Here is a 21,527-nt window from a genome sequence, read left to right as displayed (position 1 = left end):
TATTATAGGAATAGAAGGGATTTCGGCGCAGTTATCTTCGGTTAATCGTGATAGCGCATCCGCTTTTTTGTTTTTGTCTGCAGGCGTGTAGGTCACTAGGAAGTTGAATCTTAGGAAGAATAATGACCATCGTACCTGCCGGTGGGAAAGAGTTTTGTTAGTCTGAAGGTATTGAAGATTTTTATGATCTGTATATATGAGTATTGGTAATCTGGTACCTTCAAGTAGATGTCGCCAATTCTCTAGTGCCAGTTTTATGGCAAGCAACTCTTTTTCACCCACTGGGTAATTCACCTCTGGGCTGCTTAGTGATTTAGAGAAGAAAGCAACTGGGTGGAGCGGTGAAGTATTTGTTGGTCGTTGGGAGAGAACTGCTCCTACTGCCATGTTTGACGCATCTACCTCCAGTACATATTGGAGGGATGGATCTGGATGGCGTAGTATGGGAGCAGAAGTAAAGCTTGATTTTAACAAGCGGAAAGCACCATTTGCTTCTTCTGACCATTTGAATGGTTTCTTTATACTTGTAAGTTGTGTGAGAGGTCTCACAATAGCAGAGAAGTGCTTGATGAACTTCTTATAGAAGTTTGAAAATCCGAGGAATCGCTGTAATGCCTTACGAGTTGTTGGTATAGGCCAATCCAGAATACACGATATCTTGCTCATATCCATCTTGATTCCAGTTTTAGATATGATGTATCCTAGGAATAATATTTCTTCTTTATGAAATAGGCATTTTTTTAATTTCACGTATAGATTGTGTGCGAGTAATCTGGATAACACAAGTCTTACATGTTTTATATGTTCAGACAAAGATCGAGAATAGATAAGTATATCGTCCAGATATACCACAACACAGACATCAAGTAAGTCTCTGAAGATGTCATTTATGAATCGTTGAAAAGCTGCAGGAGCATTACACAACCCGAAAGGCATCACAAGATATTCGAATAATCCGTATCTGGTTCTGAATGCTGTCTTCCACTCATCTCCGTCACGGATTCGGATTAGGTTGTATGCCCCTTTTAGGTCTAATTTAGAAAAGTAGGTAGCCCCACGCACTTGTTCAATGAGTTCAGGGATGAGCGGTAAAGGATAGCGATCCTTTATCGTAATGGTATTTAATTGCCTATAGTCAATAATAGGCCTAAGACTTGAATCTTTATTGCGGACAAAGAAAAGTCCTGCAGCTGTGGAAGAAGTAGAGGGTCTGATGAACCCTTTCGCCAAATTCTCATCCAAGTATTCCTTGAGATGAGAGAGTTCATCCTGTGAAAGAGGATAAACATGACCGAAAGGCAATTTGCTATTAGGGAGTAGATCGATAGAACAATCATAGTCCCTATGGGGAGGCAACACTTGAGCATTTTTCTCAAGGAAGACTTCGGACAGATCCTGATAGCATAGTGGTGTAATCTCATCTGTCACCACAGACAGGATATTTACATAAGATGGGAGGTTACACGTGATCTCGCAATAGTGAGAAGGGAAGGTTAGAGTCCGTGTTTTCCAATCTATGGTTGGTTGATGTATGTGTAACCAGGGAAGTCCCAAAATAATGGGAAAATGTGGTGAAGGTAGTACATCAAAAGTGGTGATCTCCATATGAGACTCGTTAGCAGTGACAAGGAGTGCTTGTGTCTGATTGGTGATTGGACCAGAAGATAACGGAATACCGTTAATGAAACTAACAGAGACAGGTTTAGGTTTTGAAATAATAGGTATTTTATTTAAAGTAACAAAACGTGTATCGATATATAGTTCCCACAAGATCCTGTGTCGATCATAGCCTTGGTGGTGATCCTAGTCTGGTCCCACTGCAATGTCAAATGAACAAAGAGATAGGGATTAGAAAAGGAAGTCGTTAATCCCCCTAGCAAGACATGTGAACACTTGCCCTCTTTTTTGCGGACAAGGGGACAGACGCTTATCAAATGATCCGGGGATGCGCAGTACATGCAGAGATTTCTGGATCTTCTCCTGGCTCGTTCAGTAGTTGATAAAGGTGGGCGTATGGTTCCTACCTCCATAGGAGTAGGGTCAACGGCCGAAATCCGAGAAGGACTGGACAATGGCATTCCCATCTTCTCAGCCTTTCTTTCTCGCAGTCCCTGTCAATGTTGATACTAAGTTGTATTAAGGCATCCAAAGTGCCAGGTAAATCCGCTCGGGCGAGCTCGTCTTTAACGGCTTCTGACAACCCGAGTCTGAACTGAGTTCGCAGTATCATTCCACCCTGAATCAAGGGTCCATCTTTTGAACTCTGCTACAAAGTCTTCAACAGGTCTCCTTCCTTGTTTTAAAGCCCTCAATTGGATATCAGCAGTACTCTGCCTATTGGGGTCTTCATATAAGCTAGCGAGTTCCGCTTGGAATAAAGGATAGGAGTTGAGAAGAGGATCATCTTTCTCAAAGAGAGAGTCTGCCCAGGCTCGTGGATCAACCGTTAAATATGAAATAGTGGTACAGACTTTAATTTGATCAGTAGGGTAAGTTCAAGGTTTTAGCAAAAAAAGCAATTGACATGCGTTTTTGAATTCACAAAATTTTTTCCGATCACCTGAAAACACTAGAGGAGGGTTTATTTTAGGTTCAGGGGGCTGAGCAGCAGTAAGCTGTGAAAGACGGGTTATCTGCTGTCTCAGAGTCTGGTTTTCATCTTTTACTTCAGTAAGAGCAAGTATTAATGCATTTACTTTTTGTGTTAATTGTATCACTTGAGTGGGTAATTCTGCTGAATCCATTTTTTAGGTTCGTTCAATCTGTAACGCTCCTGCGTTTTATAGTGAGCTGGATTTGCAGCTGCAGAATCTCCACTCAGTAGTCATGTAGAGATGTGTTGAATAACCAGATCCAACTCTCCAGACTCATCACTGTGGACCCGCCTGCTTCAGCATACGAATATACATACACTCAATAAGATGTTCCTGGAGTGATAGGATGTATATGACAGTATAGAGGTGATGTGCTGAAGGGACAGGCGTGAGCAGTGATAGCAATGATAAGCACTTGATAGTAATGTTCAGGAGAGTAGTAGATGGTAATAGGTAGAATGCAGATAGGTTAGTAATCATGTATGGTAACAGGTGGTAAGGACAGCAGATGATATATACAGGATAGACTAACCCAGTGCAAGGATAGATGGTAGTAGACTCAAGAGCTAGCAATCTATGTAACAGTGCAGATGATAGAATTAGTAATGCATAGGTAGTAACAGTCCTTAATGTGCAGAGGTAGATAGTGTAAGTTTGTTATGAAGGAATCCCCTGTGGGGTACTTATCACTAGTGAGGTTAGTAAGTAGAAGGGTTCGGTAGTAAGAAAGTGATCCGGTAGCGAGATACGGGATCAGTAGCGAGGTTCCGGTCTGTTCCAGGTAAAGAGAATAGCTGGAGGCTCCGGCAGCGTAGGACAAGGCTGTTAAGCATGCGGTTTGAACGAACAACCTGTGAGAGAAAGCCGGCGATTGAAATAGCCGCTCAGAGCGGCGCTCAGTGATGATGTCATGCGGCTTAAAGGTATATGCGTTCCACCTAACTGAAAAGGTGGGACGCAAAATGCAACGGAAAATGGGCAATAAGGGTACCGAAGGTACCAGAATCTTACACACAGGACTCTCATCTGGAACAACGGTTGTTTATTTAGTATTCTCTGTACACTACAACAGGCATTACAGGACAGCTCTGTATCCACACATCTCCTACATGTCTCCAAGATGGCCACTCTGCCCCTTGACCCTTGTCATCACTCCTGGGTGGAGCTAGACTTAAGTGACAGTACATGCGAAACCCTTCAGGTATAACATCCTTCCTGGGCACAGTGAACAGATTCGAGTAGAACCCCGGAAACCTGTCCCGATGGGGCACCGGGACAATCACCCCCTGGGCAAGGAGGACCTGCACCGCTTGATGCAGGTCCTGTAGGCGCCTTGGGGTCAAATGAAGATTTGAGGGAAAGAATCTGTCTGCCGGCCGGGAAAGGAATTCGATCTTGTATCCCGATCGAATGATTTCCTGAACCCACCTGTCCGAAATTCGGAGCAGCCAAGGTTGGAGGAAACCGCGCAAACATCCCCCCACCCCTGAAACGGGTGAGGGCGTCCCTTCAGACAGAGGCGGACTGAGCCGCCGCACCGGCATGGCCAGACTTTTGCTTGCCCGCCAAGGGCTTCTTCTGGCCACCTTGGCCCTTGAAAGGTTTGCCCTTGTTTTGTGGCTTAAAAGGCACGAAAGGACCCTTGATTGGGTCTAAAGGCGGGACCCCGCCTGCCGCGAAACGGCTTGTTCTTTGGATTCTGGGGCAGCAGAGTGCTTTTGCCCCCAGTGACTCCTTTCACCAAGGTATCTAAAGCCTCGCCAAAAAGGTGAGACCCTGCATAGGGAAAATTAGCCACCGTTTTCCGTGACGTCTGGTCAGCCGACCAGCTCTTCAGCCAGATCAGTCGACGGTTAAGTACCGCGACACTTGACAGGCGTGCAGCCAAAAGGGGCCGTATTCAAGGCCGCATCGCACAAATACATGACCCCCTGATGAATTTGGTCCACCATGGACAGTGTAGCAGGTGGAGCAGAATCAGACACGAGAGTGCGTCTAAGCACCTTAGTCCAATCCACCACCGCCTGAGCCACCATGACAGAAGGGAAAATAGGTTTGAGCATGGAACCCGCCACCATGTAGGCATGGCGGGCAAGAGACTCCAACCTCCTGTCCGTAGGATCCCGGAACACCGGGGTATCCTCAGCTGGAACCAAAGTAGCCTTGTTTAACATGGCCACCATGTGATCCACCTGGGGAGCAACACACCAGCACAAATCCGTAGAAGGCGCAAAAGGGTAAAGCAGTTTAAACCTAGTAGGCACCGTAAAAGGGCGTTTCAAACTGCGCCATTGTTCATTCACAGTGTGATGAAACTCAACGGGGCAGGGAAAAACCTGCGCCGACTTGCGGGTCCTATGTGTACCAAAAGAGGACACAAGGCCCAGAGGAGTGGGCTCATCCTCCAAATTTAGTGTTTCTTTAACCGAAGAAATCAGCGCATCCATAGCTGCACGTTCTTCAGGCGACCCCGGGGGAGAATCATCTACCCCCTCCACCTCCGCCTCCCCCTCAGACCCCAGCGGGTCCAGGGACGAACAAGACCCTGAAAAGGGCACGCCAGCCACATCACCATCTGAATCAGAGGAGAAAGACAGTCTAGGCCTTTTTCTAGCAGCTCGTTCAGCCATCAGCACCTCCATTTTTTACACTAAAGTCGCCACTACAGCGGCCAAATTAGGTATAACGGGGGGTTCAGCAGAACTGGGGTCCCCCACCAAGGCTGGGGGGAATTTGCTGTCCTGAGAATCCATTGCAAAAATAATGACAAGCTGTACTGGCACTTTAAAAGCACTGCGGATTGCGCAGCCCACTGCTAAATACACTGTGTACACAGACCCCCCAAAAGGGACAAAACTGAGCCAGGATGGATAAAACAGAGAGATATGGAAGAGACAGTCCGCAGAGCCCCACAGAGTGTTACCACACCGATCGCTGCTCCAGAGGAAAAGTAAGGTCACCAGAGGCTGAACTATATGCTGCAAGGCTAAGGGAAAATGGCTGCCCATAGAAAGCAATGGAAGGCTTCGGCAAGATGGCCACCGACATGTGCTCGGAACGACCGTTATGCCACACACAAGATGGCGCCGGATGGCGCCAAAACACTACATAGCAAGCTGTTGTAAAGCCCATAGTGAAGCCAGACATGCTGCCCACATCCAAAATGGCGGACCGCGCGGTTTTCAGCCGCAGCGGCCGCCGCACACACAATCTGCACCTCCCAAACACTGAAAGTGACACAGGAGAGGGGCCCCCAAAACCCACACAGCGCCAGCAATGCACAAAAACAGACCCCCACAGGGATCGCATCAGGGAGCCCCACAAAACGCACAGACATGAGGGGACACACAGCAACACAGGACTGCCACCCCAGACAGAGGCCCCACACAGAAAAGTACTTACCTGTACCGGATGGCGTGGGGTGCCTCTATTAAACGGAAAGCCTCTGTCCTCAGATGACAGGGAATGCTGTCAGCCAAAACGCAGGACACTGCAGCATGTAACCGCACGTGCGTCCGGTGAGGTAGCCACCTCACAAGCTGCATCCCTGCTGCGAACAGGGATGGGTCGTTCATAGCACCAGGGCGAACTATAGCCGAACGCTCGATGGCGGGCTGGGGATCCCCCTGATCCTTTGCCCTAGAGAGCCAGGGCGGTCAGTCCGATTCCCAGTTCCGCAAAATCCATCTTCATCCGAAGAACCGATTAAAACTAAAGCTGACAAAATAAACAACTAGTAAAGTAAAGAAAAAAACTGACATTTTGCAAATAAAAATCATAAGAAAAGATTAGAAGGCTGAGACTGTAGCCCCAGCACAGGGAAGCCTATCTACTCCTAACGCTAGGCAGAGACAAACTGAATTGGGATGGCTTACTGCAGGGGGGGTATTGACCAGTGGGACAGCCCCCATGGGTGTGTCTATGCTAAAAGCTTTTGTTTCTAACAAGTCTTATGCCTAGCTACTCCTGCGGAGCGGAAGTCAATACCCATTGGTGAAGACTTTATGAGGGGCGGTGACTGTCAGAGGACGTAAAAGAAAATGGGTTTACAACCTCTTTCAGTGTGTTAGCTTCTTCTTTTTTTTTTCAAATATGTTTTATTGTAAAAGTTAAACCAGAGGCCAGTACAGTACAGTGTAGTCAAGACGTGCAGATCACAGAGGCAATCAACAAGTGAGTGGACAACAATCTTATGCAGAAAGAAGGCAAATACAAAAGGTGTAGTACAAACTGCAACATCGAAAAACTTCATGAAAATGTCAGCAAATACAGTGCAAATGTCAAAAGGCACTAGGTCGCAGCTGAGGCACTTGAAGGTGCATACGTAAGTACTAGAATATAGGCATCGTCCAGGACAATCTTAGTGTCTGCGCAATAAACTCATAGTGGAAGGCTCAATTAGCACAACTGGGGTAGAGAAAGTATCAAAGAGAAGAGAAATGGAACAGGCAGGGAAAGACAGACAGAAGGCCAGAAGGGGTGGGGGGGAGAGAGACCGCTCCGCACCAGGCTCCGCGCTCCTCCCAGACAGGCTCCCCGCCCGGGTTTGGGAGCACAACAAAGACTTCCCTCGATCAGAGAGGACGAAAACCTTCCAGTATCCCCAAACCTTCTCATATTTATCACGTCTGTGGAGTGCCGTGAGAGTCAGGTCCTCCATTCAGTTTATCTCAACCAGCCTGTGCATGCAGTCCTTGATGGTAGGCGACCGGGAAGTTTTCCAACACAATGGGATGCAGGACTTTGCTGCACAGAGGACGTGTGGGACAATCGACTTTTTGTATTTCTTTAGCGGTATGCTGGATAGTTGTAGGAGAAAGAACTCCGGGGAGTCCGGAATAACATGGTCAGTGAGATCCCGTAACAGGGAGCCCATTGCCGTCCAGAAGTCTCGGATCTTAGGGCAGGACCAGAATATGTGGAGTAAGGTACCCCTCTCTTCCTGACAGCGCCAGCAGGTGTCCGAAGTCCCCGGGAATATCCTGCTTAAACGGGATGGAACCCGGTACCATCTTGTGAGTAGTTTATAGTTAGATTCCTGTAGTTTGGTACAGGTCGGCGTTTTCAGTGCGATGGTGCAGACGTTCAACTTTTGCGCCGGTGAGAGGGAAATTTGAAGGTCCTGTTCCCACCTGGAAAGAAAAGGAGGGGTAAAGTCCTCTGCCGGAGAAGTTAGGAGGCGGTAGGTCTGGGATAACGTATGTGGTAGCACCCCCTCACCTTCACATAAAACTTCATAGGGGGTCAATTCCCTATTAAAGAGGTCCGGGGTTGGCAGGGATAAAAGAAAGTGGTGGAGTTGTGCTGCTGGCCAGAAGTGAAGGGCAAAGCGCCCCGCGAGGTCTATCAGCGCCGCTATGGAGGGCCAACCTCCAGGGCACATAAAGTGAGATGCCACTCTTTGATTGCGACCGATCAACGGCTGGAAGGCCCGGTCCGATAAGCCCGGCGAAAACGCCGGGTTCCCCAGAAATCGGGAATAGCGGGGAGGTGTCCGAAGAGACGGCAGGATGGGAGAGGAGTGTGGCAACTACAGAAAGGGTGACCCCCACCGTAGGGTGGGACGTAAGAGAGGACGGTCAATGTCCTTTACACCAAGGGGCACCCCCTAGAGGGATTGTCGATTGCGCCAGTTCTAAGCGTACCCACAGTTTACTCGCGGAGTGCCTGCGCCAGTCTAGCAAGCGCCCAAGATGGGTCGCCTGGTAATATTTATGCACATCAGGCAGGGCCAGGCCCCCACACTGCTTGGGCAAGGTCAAAAGCGACCGGGACAACCGTGGCGAACCCGAGGCCCAAATAAACCGTATGAATAAGGAGTGCAGTTGCCTGAAAAAGGCAGATGGCAGTTTGATCGGGAGGGCCTGTAGTAAGTACAACACTTTGGGGAGCACCGACATTTTTAGCAGGTTGCACCTCCCAAACCACGAATGAATGCCGGTCGACCAGGACTCAAGAAGTCAACGGATCGTGACTGGCAACGGAGCAAAGTTAAGTTCGTAGAGTTTCGAGATGTTTGGTGCCATACGGGTGTCCAGCAGAACGGCAATGAAGAAGAGATGTTGGCGAGTAAGGCCGGCGGGATGGCGACCCCCATTGCCTCCGATTTACTGAGATTGATCTTGAGGTTGGCGTAGGTACCATATAGTGCCAACTCCTTGAGAAGATTGGGCGCGGAGATGACAGGGTTCGATATGGAGAACATCATGTCATCCGCGTATGCGGATACCTTACATTCTACCTCCCCAACCGAAAGCCCTGTGATGTCCGGGTTTGCCCTCACCCTGCAAAGGAAAGGCTCTAGAGAGAGCAAAAAGCAGGGGGACAGAGGGCACCCCTGGCGTGTGCCGTTAGAAATCGAGAAGGGCTCAGAGAGGACTCCGTTGCGTGTTAGCTTCTTCTAACCGAGTCTTTCCAGCATGTCAGTGTGTTGGGAGCGTCTGATTGGTTGCAGGGCGGAGCTAAGCTCTCACTCTAGGATCAGATTACCGGTGTAACGTTAAAAAACCATACCTCGTTAGAATTCCATACCCTTGTCACTTCCTGTCAGAAACAGCTGAGCAGCGTAGCAGTGCGCATGCTCAGAGCCCCGGATACATCATTGAACAGCAGAGAAGTTGACAAGTGCGCATGCTCGGAGGGTATGAAATTATCACGGTAGTGTGTGTAATGTTATACTTGCGGCGGTTACATTAAAACAGTTCGGCTGCAGCATGAGTCATCTCGGCTCCTATCCCTGTCACTTCCCAGATGTCGGCTACTAAATATAAAAGCGGCGGCGGGTGTATGAAATGTAAATGACGGAGATGTTGCCTCTGTGATCCGCTTTTATATTTATTAGCCGAGATCAGGGAAGTGACAGGGATAGGAGCGGAGATGACCCATGTTGCAGAGGAGCTGTTTTAATGTAACGGTGGCAAGTGTAACGTTACACACACTACTGTGATAAATCCATACCCTCCGTAGGTGCACCGGAAGTGACGAGGGTATGGTTTTCTCACTTGTATGGTTTTTTCACTGAACACCGGATCTGTCTCTTCTATTCAGTGACTCGCAAATGAACGGTTTCATGTTTCATCCTGTGTCAATAAAATGATTTACATCTGCTCCACAGTGACACCTTTATCACTTTTCTGCATATGAACAAATTCCATGACTTTTCCAAAACTTTGTGGGGTTCAGTCATTTTCCAAAACGTTCTCATGCCTGGAAAGTGCCATGTCAAAATCCAATGACTTTTCCAGGAATTTCATGACCATACGAACCTTGTAAGCACTATTAGGTGTTCCCACACCACAAAAAAAAAAAAAATGTGCAGAGCTAACTCACTGAGGCTCTTTCACACAGGTGGACCGTTCAGATCCACCTGTCAGTTTTTTTGGCGGATCGGAAGGGTCCCCTCATGCATCTCTATGGGGCATCGGATGTCAGCAGAGACATGTCCACTGACATCCGATCCAATCCGTCAAATCTGGACGGATGGAAACCCTATTTTCCATCCGTCTAGCGGATCGAATCGGATGGGATCGAATGAGAAGGGACCGACGGTCCATTCCCATCCGATTCCCCCATAGAGATGTATGGGGCTCTGACAGCTGTGTCTCCACACACAGTGCGGAGAACAGCTGTCATTCTCCTGCTCAGCGGGGGATCGGCGGATCGATCCCCCGCTGAGAAAAACGGAGTCCGCCGACGGAGCGGACGGTCTGAAAGAGCCCTAATGGTGGAACCCTCTAATGTATGGAAATCCTAATAAAGTTAAATATTACCACAATAGCTGTCTCTGTAATATGTAACCAGAGATGTATAGTAACGAAGTAGAACTACTTAAGTACTGTACTTAAGTACCGAAATACGGTATCTGTACTTTCCTAGAGTAGAATTTTTTTCTCCTACTTCTACTTTTACTTCACTACATTTTTTCGATGATTCCAATACTTCTACTCAAGTATTTTTTTTTGTGCTGCATAGTTACTCTTTACTTTTAAAAAAATTACCACTGCCAGAACAGTAGATGGCAGGTTGCATAAAGCTCAAAAAAATGTGTATAATGTCATTTGTAAATCAGCGCATACGAAAATAAAGGCTGTGTATAATAAAAGCTGCTATACCAAATCTTTCCAAAAAAAGAAAATATGAAACAAACAAATAAATGGTGCTACAGCGCTTAAAGTGCATCAAGAAACTACTAACAAACACAGGTTAATCATTTGAATAAATCATTTGAAATAATAAAAAACAATATGATGTTCAAACTTTTGACTTCTTTCTTTAATAACTACATAACACAGTACTTGTACTTCTACTTTCAGTACTTGAGTAGAAATTTTTTTTCAAAACTACTGGTACTTTTTACTTTTAGTACTTAAGTAGCAAATTTTTTGAAAAAACTACTTGCAATACTTAAGTAAAAAAAATGTTGAATACTTTAGTACTTCTACTTAAGTAACTTTTTCTGCGAGCACTTCCACTTCTACTCAAGTCACTTTTTGATTGAGCACTTGTACTTTTACTCAAGTAGAAATTTCGAGTACTTTATACAAGTCTGTATGTAACTGCACATAAAACACACATCAAACTGAAAACAAGACATAAACATGAAGGTAGAATCTCCTCTTATAGATATTTGCCATACAGATTAACTTCAAGTGCAATAATTCCAGAGATATGTGATTTCACATGTAATACACATCAAAAGGAAAATAAGGCATATATCTTTTTCAAAACTTAGCAGGGATGGTGGAACGCCTCTACAGATATTTGCCATACAATTTAACTTAAGTGCAAAAACTTTTTAGTTGGAAGGTTCACACCAGTAGAGAAATTTATTTTTTAGATTGTTACACTTAATTTTATGTTTTAGTTACTATTATAATGTAAATTATTGCACTTGAAGTTACATTTTCCACCACCCATGCTAAGTCCATGTCTTTATGGACCTTGCTTTGTGCACTGTTGTGCAGTCATGTTAGAACAGTAAGGAGCCATCCCCAAACTGTTCCCACAAAGTTGGGAGCATGAAATTGTTCAAAATGTCTTGGTATGCAGACGCCTTAAGAGTTCCCTTCACTGGAAAAAAAGGGCCAAGCCCAACCCCTGAGAAATAACCCCACACCATAATCCCCCCTCAACCAAATGATTTGGACCAGTGCACAAAGCAAGGTTCATAAAGACATGGATGAGTGAGTTGGAGGAACTTGACTGGCCTGCACAGAGTCCTGACCTCAACCCGATAGAATACCTTTGGGATGAATTAGAGCGGAGACTGCGAGCCAGGCCTTCTCATCCAACATCAGGGCCTGACCTTACAAATGCACTTCTGGAAGAATGGTCAAACATTCCTATAGACACACTCCTAAACCTTGTGGACAGCCTTCCCAGAAGAGTTGAAGGTGTTATAGCTGCATAGGGTGGGCCAACTCAATATTGAACCCTACGGACTAATACTGTGATGCCATTAAAGTGCATGTGTGTTTAACCGGTTGCCGACCGCCGCACGACTATATACTGCGGCGGTCAGCCCCGGCCAGGCAGAGTGACGTATCGGTACGTCACTCGCCTGTCACTGACTTGCGAGCCTATCGCGGGCGGGCGCGCGCCCGCCGAGGCGCGCGCCCGCCGCGGCTCGTTCACAGGCAAGTCAGTGCGTGTGACCGGCGGACTCGATGTCCGCCAGTCACACTGCGATCGCTCCTGTGAAGGGAGAAAGACAGAGCAGCTTGTGTAAACAAGCTGCCTGTCAGTTCTCCCTGTGTAAAAGTGAAGATCTGTCCGTTCTACTATGTAGAACGGTTGATCTTTGCTTTTACACCAATAGGAATGTCCCTACACAGTTAGAATCACGCCCCTAGGACACACTTAACCCCTCCCTGTCCAATAAAGTTAACCCCTTCCCTGCCAGTGTCATTTTTGCAGTAACAGTGCATATGTATAGCACTGATTACTGCAGTAATGTCACTGGTAACCCCAAAAGTGTCAAAAATGTCAGTCAAGGGTCCGATCTGTCCGCCGCAATGTCGCAGTACCGAAAAAAAAAAATCGCAGATCGCCGCCATTACGCGTTAAAAAAAAAAAAAAATGACAAAAATCTTTCCCTTTGTTAGTAAACGCGATAACTTTTGCACAAACCAATCAAAATACGCTTTTTTCGATTTTTTTTACCAAACATAGGTAGCATAAAACAAATTGGCCGAAAAATGTTAAAAAATTTTGATTTTTACTTTTTTTTTTTGGGAAATTTCATATAAAAAAATGTGAAAAATATTGTTATTTTTGCAAAATTTACGCTCTTTTTTTGTTTATAGCGCGTGATCAAAAAATTGCACAGGTGATCAAATACCACCAAAAGAAAGCTCTGTTTGTGGGAAAAAAAGGACGTCAAATTCGTTTAGGTACAGCGTCGCACGACCGCGCAATTGTCCGTTAAAGTCACGCAGTAAAAAAGCGCAAAAAAACCCCTGGTCCTTTAGCAGCCAAATCCTCCGGGGCTTAAGTGGTTAAAGGCAGGCGTCCCAATACTTTTGACAATATAGTGTGTGTATATATATATATACACACACACACAAGCACGTGTGTTTGAGCTTTGGGGTGCACACTCTAATGCAATAGGCTGCGTGCGGATGATTGGGATGTATTCCTTGTAACTGAAGGTGATGTCTCCCCAGCAGGGACAATAATAATAGCCTGCTTTGGGTTTCAGTCCTTCCCTGGTGTATCTAAACTAGAAAAATGTTTTTGCCAAAGTTTCACTTTTAACATCACAGCATTTCCCTGACACCAACTAAGAGAGATTGTATGCAGCAGCCATGATTAAACATGTAAACAGGAAATGGTGGTGTGTGACAACTTCTCTTTCCACCATCAGCTCCATACACAAGATCAGCCGTATTGTCAAGGATGAGACTGAGCACAGCGCCCCCTCCAGGATGAGACTCAGCACAGCGCCTCCTCCAGGATGAGATATAACAGGAAATAGGTGTGATGAGTGAGAAGGTGAAATGTATTGTCAGCTGATACATTGTAATGTCTTCTGACCCCCCGACCTCTCCGTCCATCATCAGCTCCGTACACAAGATCAATAAAGATCCTTCAGAGCCTGGAGAGCCGTATTGTCATCTTCACACAGACAGGACATGGTTGTCACTTCCACAATACTTCTACCTTTATCACTAAACATTGATTTCTACCATTCTATACATCCCCCCTCCCCCACTGACAAGATGTCATCTATATTGTCCTCTACTTACCACACTCCACCCCTGACACCCCCAGAATAATCAGGATGAGGGGGGTCATCATCTTCATCCTCCCCGCTCTCATCTATAGAGACCCCAAAACACAACACCTTCCACCTCACCCAGCTCAGGACACTCTGTGTACAGGAAGGAGGAGCTCTGTGCTGATTGGAGGAGACTTCCTCTCTATCCAATAGGAAAATGATTACATAGAGGATCAGCAGTTACCGGGCAGAATAACATAACGAAGGTTGGAGATGAGAAGCCACAAAGTGAAAGTGAAATCTGGAGACATTCCACCAGAATTATCGTAACGGTATTCGAACCTTTGAAAGATTGTAAGACCCCTTTCACAGGAGCTTTCCGATCCGTCTGTCAGTTTTTTAGGCGGATGTGATCGGATGCTCCATTCACCCCTATGGAGCAGTAGATGTCAGCGGTGACATGGCCGCTGACACCCACTGCTATCCAATCCTATCCGTGAAATCCAGAATGAAACCCTATTTTCCATCCGTCTGGTGGATCGGATGAAAACCAACAGTCCAATCATCCGATTTCCCCATAGAGGAGAGCAGGGATCTGACAGCTCTGTCTCGACAAAGTAAGTGGATCGATCCCCGCTGAGCAAAACGGAGTCCGCCAAGCGCACCGCCCATGTGAAAGGACCCAAAATGTGCAAACCCCCCCAATCATCTCCTAATACCGGGCATGGGGGAGATCCACAGGAAATCCCAGAGACCAATCACAGGAGGGATCTCTACCTACCTATTATTATTATTATTAACCACTTCTGGATCGGAAGATTTTGCCCCTTTGTCATTTTTTGTGATTCGGCACTGCGTTAGTGTAACTGACAATTGTGCAGTTGTGTGACGCTGTACCCAAATAAAATTGATGTCCTTTTTTCCCCACAAACAGAACTTTCTTTTGGTGGTATTTGATTTTTTCTTCTTTGCGCTATAAACAAAAAAAGAGCGACAATTCTGAAAAAAACAATATTTTTCACAATGTCAACAATTCTGTGTTTTTCTGTCAGTATGGGGAGCTATGTGTACATTCATGAGGAAGAAGAATGAACCTAAATGATTTTAGAAAATGGCTGCAATATAACAAAGAGTGAAACATTTAAGGGGGTCTGAATACTTTCCGTACCCACTGTATATAGTGCCAACAGTTTGCACAGCGCTTTACAACATGTGGGCAGTCTGTACAGTTACAATACAATTACCGGAGGAATCAGAGGGCGCTATTCAGAGCTTACAATCTATTTATTAACACATGGGTGTACGTTTAATAAATGGAGAAGTTTTCTCTCAGTTCACTCCTCGGCAGTTCTCAGAGGAAAATTATCTCCTCTGGCACCCTGTTTAGGATTGTAGGGATGATCGAACTTTTCAAAAGTTCGGTTCGGCCAGAACATCCGAACTTCCCGAAAGTTCGGCCCGGATTTCAGAACCCCATTGAAATCAATGGGACCCGAACTTCTGTAATCAAAAAACACCATTTTGAAGCTCTAAAACCCAATAAATGCCCCTAAAAAGTGCCTAGGGTTCTGGGTCATACCCCAGGGACTATTAATCACACAAAAAAAGGTTCTTAAAAATCGTAATTTTTTATAGAGAGCCAATTATTGAAAAAATTAAAAAAAAAAAAAAAATTCTTTGGATTTAGTATCTGGGGGGGTCCAAAAATTGTACCTGTGAAGTTTCAGCTCTGTAGCATGTCCAGAACCATAAAAAAAAGATTGTTTGTATTAGGTCACTTATAGAACAGGATAGTGGCTTCTCTCTTTTCACCAGTGGCGGCTGGTGCACAGGGGGCGCCAGGGCGCCGCCCCTCCTAAAAAAAAGGAAAAAAAAAATTACAAAAAGAACAAATACAGTTAAAAAAAAAAATTGCCTTCGCCGGCCTGTGGTGGCTATGGGGGGGGGGGGATTTTACGACCCAGAAGAGGCGCCGATTGGCTGCCTTCTGGGGGCGTAACCTGGGCGCAGGTCATTGCGCTAGGATACCCCCACTTTCATGATATCCTGGCTGTGATTGGTCCAGTCTCCAGCCTGGACCAATCATCATCAAGGACATCCGATTGTGACACCGCTGACGTCGCAATGGGGGCGGTGCCGGTGCGTGCATCAGTCACTGACCGTCACCGCCCGGTCAGCTTCCCGCCGCCGAAGAGGAGTCCAGTCCGGAGAAGAAGCCAGCGCCGGTCACCTTCCCGCCCCCCGTCACCCGCCGCAGAAGAGGCCGAGAGGGAGAAGCGCCACTCACCTTCCCGCCGCCGACCGAAGAAGAGGAGAGGGAGAAGCCGCCGTGACTCACAGGTAACTGCACTGCTCTCAGTCGGGCACGCACGCATAGCTCTGCATTGGGGGACATGTATACTGGCTGCACTTGAGGCACGCATGCAAAGCTCTGCATTGGGGGGACATGTATACTGGTGGTCACTGGCTGCACTGGAGGCACGCACGCATAGCTCTGCATTGGGGGACATGTATACTGGTGGTCACTGGCTGCACTGGAGGCACGCACGCATAGCTCTGCATTGGGGGACATGTATACTGGCTGCACTGGAGGCATGCACGCATAGCTCTGCATTGGGGGACATGTATACTGGTGGTCACTGGCTGCACTGGAGGCACGCACGCATAGCTCTGCATTGAAGGACATGTATACTGGTGGTCACTGGCTGCACTGGAGGCACGCACGCATAGCTCTGCATTGGGGACATGTATTCTGGTGGTCACTGGACGCACGCACGCATAGCTCTGCATTGGGGACATGTATACTGGTGGTCACTGGCTGCACTGGAGGCACGCACGCTTAGCTCTGCATTGGGGGACATATATACTGGTGGTCACTGGAGGCACGCACGCATAGCTCTGCATTGGGGACATGTATACTGGTGGTCACTGGCTGCACTGGAGGCATGCACGCATAGCTCTGCATTGGGGGACATGTATAGTGGTGGTCACTGGCTGCACTGGAGGCACGCACGCATAGCTCTGCATTGGGGGACATGTATACTGGTGGTCACTGGCTGCACTGGAGGCACGCACGCATAGCTCTGCATTGGGGGACATGTATACTGGTGGTCACTGGCTGCACTGGAGGCACGCACGCATAGCTCTGCATTGGGGGACATGTATACTGGTGGTCACTGGCTGCACTGGAGACACGCACGTATAGCTCTGCATTGGGGGACATGTATACTGGTGGTCACTGGAGGCACGCACGCATAGCTCTGCATTGGGGACATGTATACTGGTGGTCACTGGCTGCACTGGAGGCACGCACGCATAGCTCTGCATTGGGGGACATGTATACTGGTGGTCACTGGAGGCACGCACGCATAGCTCTGCATTGGGGACATGTATACTGGTGGTCACTGGCTGCACTGGAGGCACGCACGCATAGCTCTGCATTGGGGGACATGTATACTGGTGGTCACTGGAGGCACGCACGCATAGCTCTGCATTGGGGACATGTATACTGGGGGTCACTGGCTGCACTGGAGGCACACACGCATAGCTCTGCATTGGGGGACATGTATACTGGCTGCACGTGAGGCACGCACGCATAGCTCTGCATTGGGGGACATGTATACTGGTGGTCACTGGCTGCACTGGAGGCACGCACGCATAGCTCTGCATTGGGGGACATGTATACTGGTGGTCACTGGCTGCACTGGAGCCACACACGCATAGCTCTGCATTGGGGGACATGTATACTGATGGTCACTGGCTGCACTGGAGGCACGCACGCATAGCTCTGCATTGGGGGACATGTATACTGGTGGTCACTGGAGGCACGCACGCATAGCTCTGCATTGGGGGACATGTATACTGGTGGTCACTGGCTGCACTGGAGGCACGCACGCATAGCTCTGCATTGGGGGATATGTATACTGGTGGTCACTGGCTGCACTGCAGGCACGCACGCATAGCTCTGCATTGGGGGACATGTATACTGGTGGTCACTGGAGGCACGCACGCATAGCTCTGCATTGGGGACATGTATACTGTTGGTCACTGGCTGCACTGGAGGCACGCACGCATAGCTCTGCATTGGGGGACATGTATACTGGTGGTCACTGGAGGCACACACGCATAGCTCTGCATTGGGGACATGTATACTGGTGGTCACTGGCTGCACTGGAGGCACACACGCATAGCTCTGCATTGGGGACATGTATACGGTGGTCACTGGCTGCACTGGAGGCACACACGCATAGCTCTGCATTGGGGGACATGTATACTGGTGGTCACTGGAGGCACGCACGCATAGCTCTGCATTGGGTGACATGTATACTGGTGGTCACTGGAGGCACGCACGCATAGCTCTGCATTGGGGGACATGTATACTGGTGGTCACTGGCTGCACTGGAGGCACGCACGCATAGCTCTGCATTGGGGGACATGTATACTGGTGGTCACTGGCTGCACTGGAGGCACGCACGCATAGCTCTGCATTGGGGGACATGTATACTGGTGGTCACTGGAGGCACACACGCATAGCTCTGCATTGGGGACATGTATACTGGTGGTCACTGGCTGCACTGGAGGCACGCACGCATAGCTCTGCATTGGGGGATATGTATACTGGTGGTCACTGGCTGCACTGCAGGCACGCACGCATAGCTCTGCATTGGGGGACATGTATACTGGTGGTCACTGGAGGCACACACGCATAGCTCTGCATTGGGGACATGTATACTGGTGGTCACTGGCTGCACTGGAGGCACGCACGCATAGCTCTGCATTGGGGGACATGTATACTGGTGGTCACTGGAGGCACGCACGCATAGCTCTGCATTGGGGACATGTATACTGGTGGTCACTGGCTGCACTGAAGGCACGCACGCATAGCTCTGCATTGGGGACATGTATGCTGGTCACTACATTGAAAGGGGGCATTTATACTGGTCACTATATTGAAGGGGGCATGTACTGTGGGGTTTGTGCTAGGGGCCTGTACTGTGGGGTTTATGCTAGAGGGCCTGTACTGTGGGGTTTGTGCTTGAGTTGTTTGTGCGGGGTTTGTGCTTGAGGGGTTTGTGCTGGGGGGTCTGTACTGTGGGGTTTGTGCCACTCTCTGTCCATGTATCCCATAATAGGATGTCTCTCACAGTATATCCAATAATAGGGCCCCTGTTCCCTATTATGAGATATACTAGTGTAGCGAGGTTTTCCTCTTATACAAGTTGCAAAAGACTGCTGCTGGACATTTTAAGGAACTCGGCTCCATCTAGTGGCCAAACTGCCACACTGCAGCTTTGTGATTTTCATCAGAAGTTTCTAGTGGCCAAACTGCCACACTGCAGCTTGGTGATATTAATCAGACGTTTTTATACTACGATACCCACAATTCAGATGGAATACCAGGGTGCATTGCTTCAACGCACGGCCTTTTGGGGGAGGCTTTATAAAGGAAGGGAGGAGCCAGGCTCTCTCTCTTGTCTCCACACACAACAGCTAGAAGGAAGCAAGTGCTGTGGGCTGATGCTGTGGACTAGGCCTGAAGTGACTGAGTGGAAGCATTTCATCTTCAGTAAAGGAGCCTTCCCAGAGAACCCATTGATGCTCTGCAGAGACTGGAGTTGCCCACATCTAACCACAAGCGCGGCTGGTGACAGAAATCGGAGGTGGAGAGCTCCTGAAGAAAGAGGCTGTTTGGTGAGCAGGGCACATGCCCAAATCTGATTCTCGCTTGGGAGAAAGTAATTTTAGCCGGTGCTAACTACACTTCAGATAGTACGCAGTACACTCAGCGGCCTAGTGCACCTTCCAGGAGACTAAGCATTTAAACACAAGTACATAAGGTGTCAGGGGCCTATATATGCACCACTAAGAAGATTCATACGCCCAATTACGCAGTAACATTGCGGGTGATTGTGACCATTTTTTCTCACCCTTTTTGAATATATATCCTTACTTTTGGATTACAAATAGCTTGTGCACCAACGATTGCTAGCGAAGATTCCAAACCAAAAGGAAGGAACTGTGTGTGGGATTCAAATAGGTTCTGTCTACCTGATACAAGAGACAAGTGTAACGCTCCTGCGTTTTTTGTTAGTGAATGGATTTGCAGCTGCAGAATTATTACACTCAGTAGTCATGTAGAGATGTGTTGAACAAACATATCCAACTCTCAGGACTCATCACCGTGCACAGCCTGTTATGCAAATATACATACACTCAATATGATGTTCCTGGAGTGATAGGATGTATATGAGGTAAGAGACAGGCGATAGAAATGGTGAGCACTCAGTAGTAATATTCAGGAGAGTGGTAGGTGATGATAGGTAGTATGCAGATAGGTTTAGCAATCATGTATAGTAACAGGTGGTAGGGGACAGCAGATGAAGTATACAAGAGAGAGTAACCTAGTGCAATGATATAGATGATGGTAGGCTCAAGAGCTAGCAATCTATGGAGTTATGCAGATGATAGAAATAGTGCTTAGATAGTAACAGTCCTTTAGTATGTAGAAGTAGATAGTGAAAGTTAGTTAGGAAGGAATCCCCTGCGGGGTACTTATCACTAGTTGGATTTAGTAGTAGCAAGGTCCAGTAGACAAGAGAGTGATCCGGTAGCGAGATACGGGATCGGTAGCGAGGTTCCGGTTTTGTTCAGGCAAAGGAATAGCTAGAAGCTCCGGCAGCATAGGACAAGACTGGTCAAGCATGCGGTTTGAACGAGCAATGAGTGAGAGAAAGCCGGCGATTGAAATAGCCGCTCATAGCGGCGCTCGGCAATGATGTCATCGTTCTTAAAGGTGTAAGCGTTCCACCTGGTTAGCAAGGTGGGACGCAATATTAAGGAGAAATATGGAAATAAGGGTACCAGAGGTACCATAATCTTACAGTACCCCCCTGTAATGTTCTGGTACCTCTGGTACCCTTATTCCCATATTTCTCTCTTGCTAATTGCATCCCATCTTGTTATTCAAAAGACGCATACACCTTTAAGACCGGATGACATCATTGCTGAGCGCCGCTCTGAGCGGCTATTTCAATCGCCGGCTTTCTCTCACTCATTGCTCGTTCAAACCACATGTTCACCGCACCTTCTCCTGTGAAGCTGGAGCTGCTGGCATTTCCCTTTGCTGAACTGAACCTGGAACCTCGCTGCCGATCCGTATCTCGCTACTGGATCACCTCTCACTAACGAACTCTGTTACTACTAACCTATCTAGTGATAAGTACCCCACAGGGGATTCCTTACTAACTACACTCCTACTGTCATCTACTGCAAATACCAGGACTATCTGTATCTATCTATTTCCTATCATCTGCATTAGACTGTTAGCTCTTGGGACTACCTTCAACTATCCTTGCACTAGGTTACTCTGTCTAAGTATACTCCATCTGTGTCCTCCTACCATCTGCACTATACTTGACATCAGAACCTATCTGCTTATTATCATCACCTGCAACTCTCCTAATACTACTCCTAAGTGCTCACCATACAATAGCCTGTCTCTCATCTATACATTCTCATATATTCTATCCCTCCATTAAACATCAGATTGAGTATATGTATATTGCATAACAGGCTGTGCACTGTGATGAAGTCCTGAGAGTTGGATATGTTTGTTTAACAGAATCTCTACAAGGCTACTGAGTGTGATAATTCTGCAGCTGCAAATCCATCCATTAACAAAAACGCATGAACGTTACAGATTGAACGAGCCTTAA

The 21,527-nt window shown here is 47.4% G+C and overlaps 1 protein-coding gene across 3 annotated transcripts in view; it reads right to left on the bottom strand.

Annotated features, from left to right (window-relative positions):
• Positions 1 to 13,979, bottom strand: part of LOC309559451 (class I histocompatibility antigen, F10 alpha chain-like) — a 751,751-nt gene extending 737,772 nt beyond the window's left edge. For all 3 annotated transcript variants that reach the window (XM_082262719.1, XM_082262718.1, XM_082262721.1), the window contains exon 1: positions 13,841 to 13,979. In XM_082262719.1, the coding sequence (XP_082118845.1) occupies positions 13,841 to 13,913 (73 nt within the window). In that variant the 5' untranslated portion in view covers positions 13,914 to 13,979. The remainder of the gene's footprint in view (positions 1 to 13,840) is intronic.
• Between the last annotated feature and the right edge of the window lie 7,548 nt (positions 13,980 to 21,527).

This window comes from Pelophylax lessonae, assembly GCF_965119305.1.
Source record: "Pelophylax lessonae genome assembly, chromosome: 7".
NCBI lineage: Eukaryota > Metazoa > Chordata > Amphibia > Anura > Ranidae > Pelophylax > Pelophylax lessonae.
The sequence above is the reverse complement of the archived record's forward strand: the minus strand, read 5'-3'. Positions and strand labels throughout refer to the sequence as shown.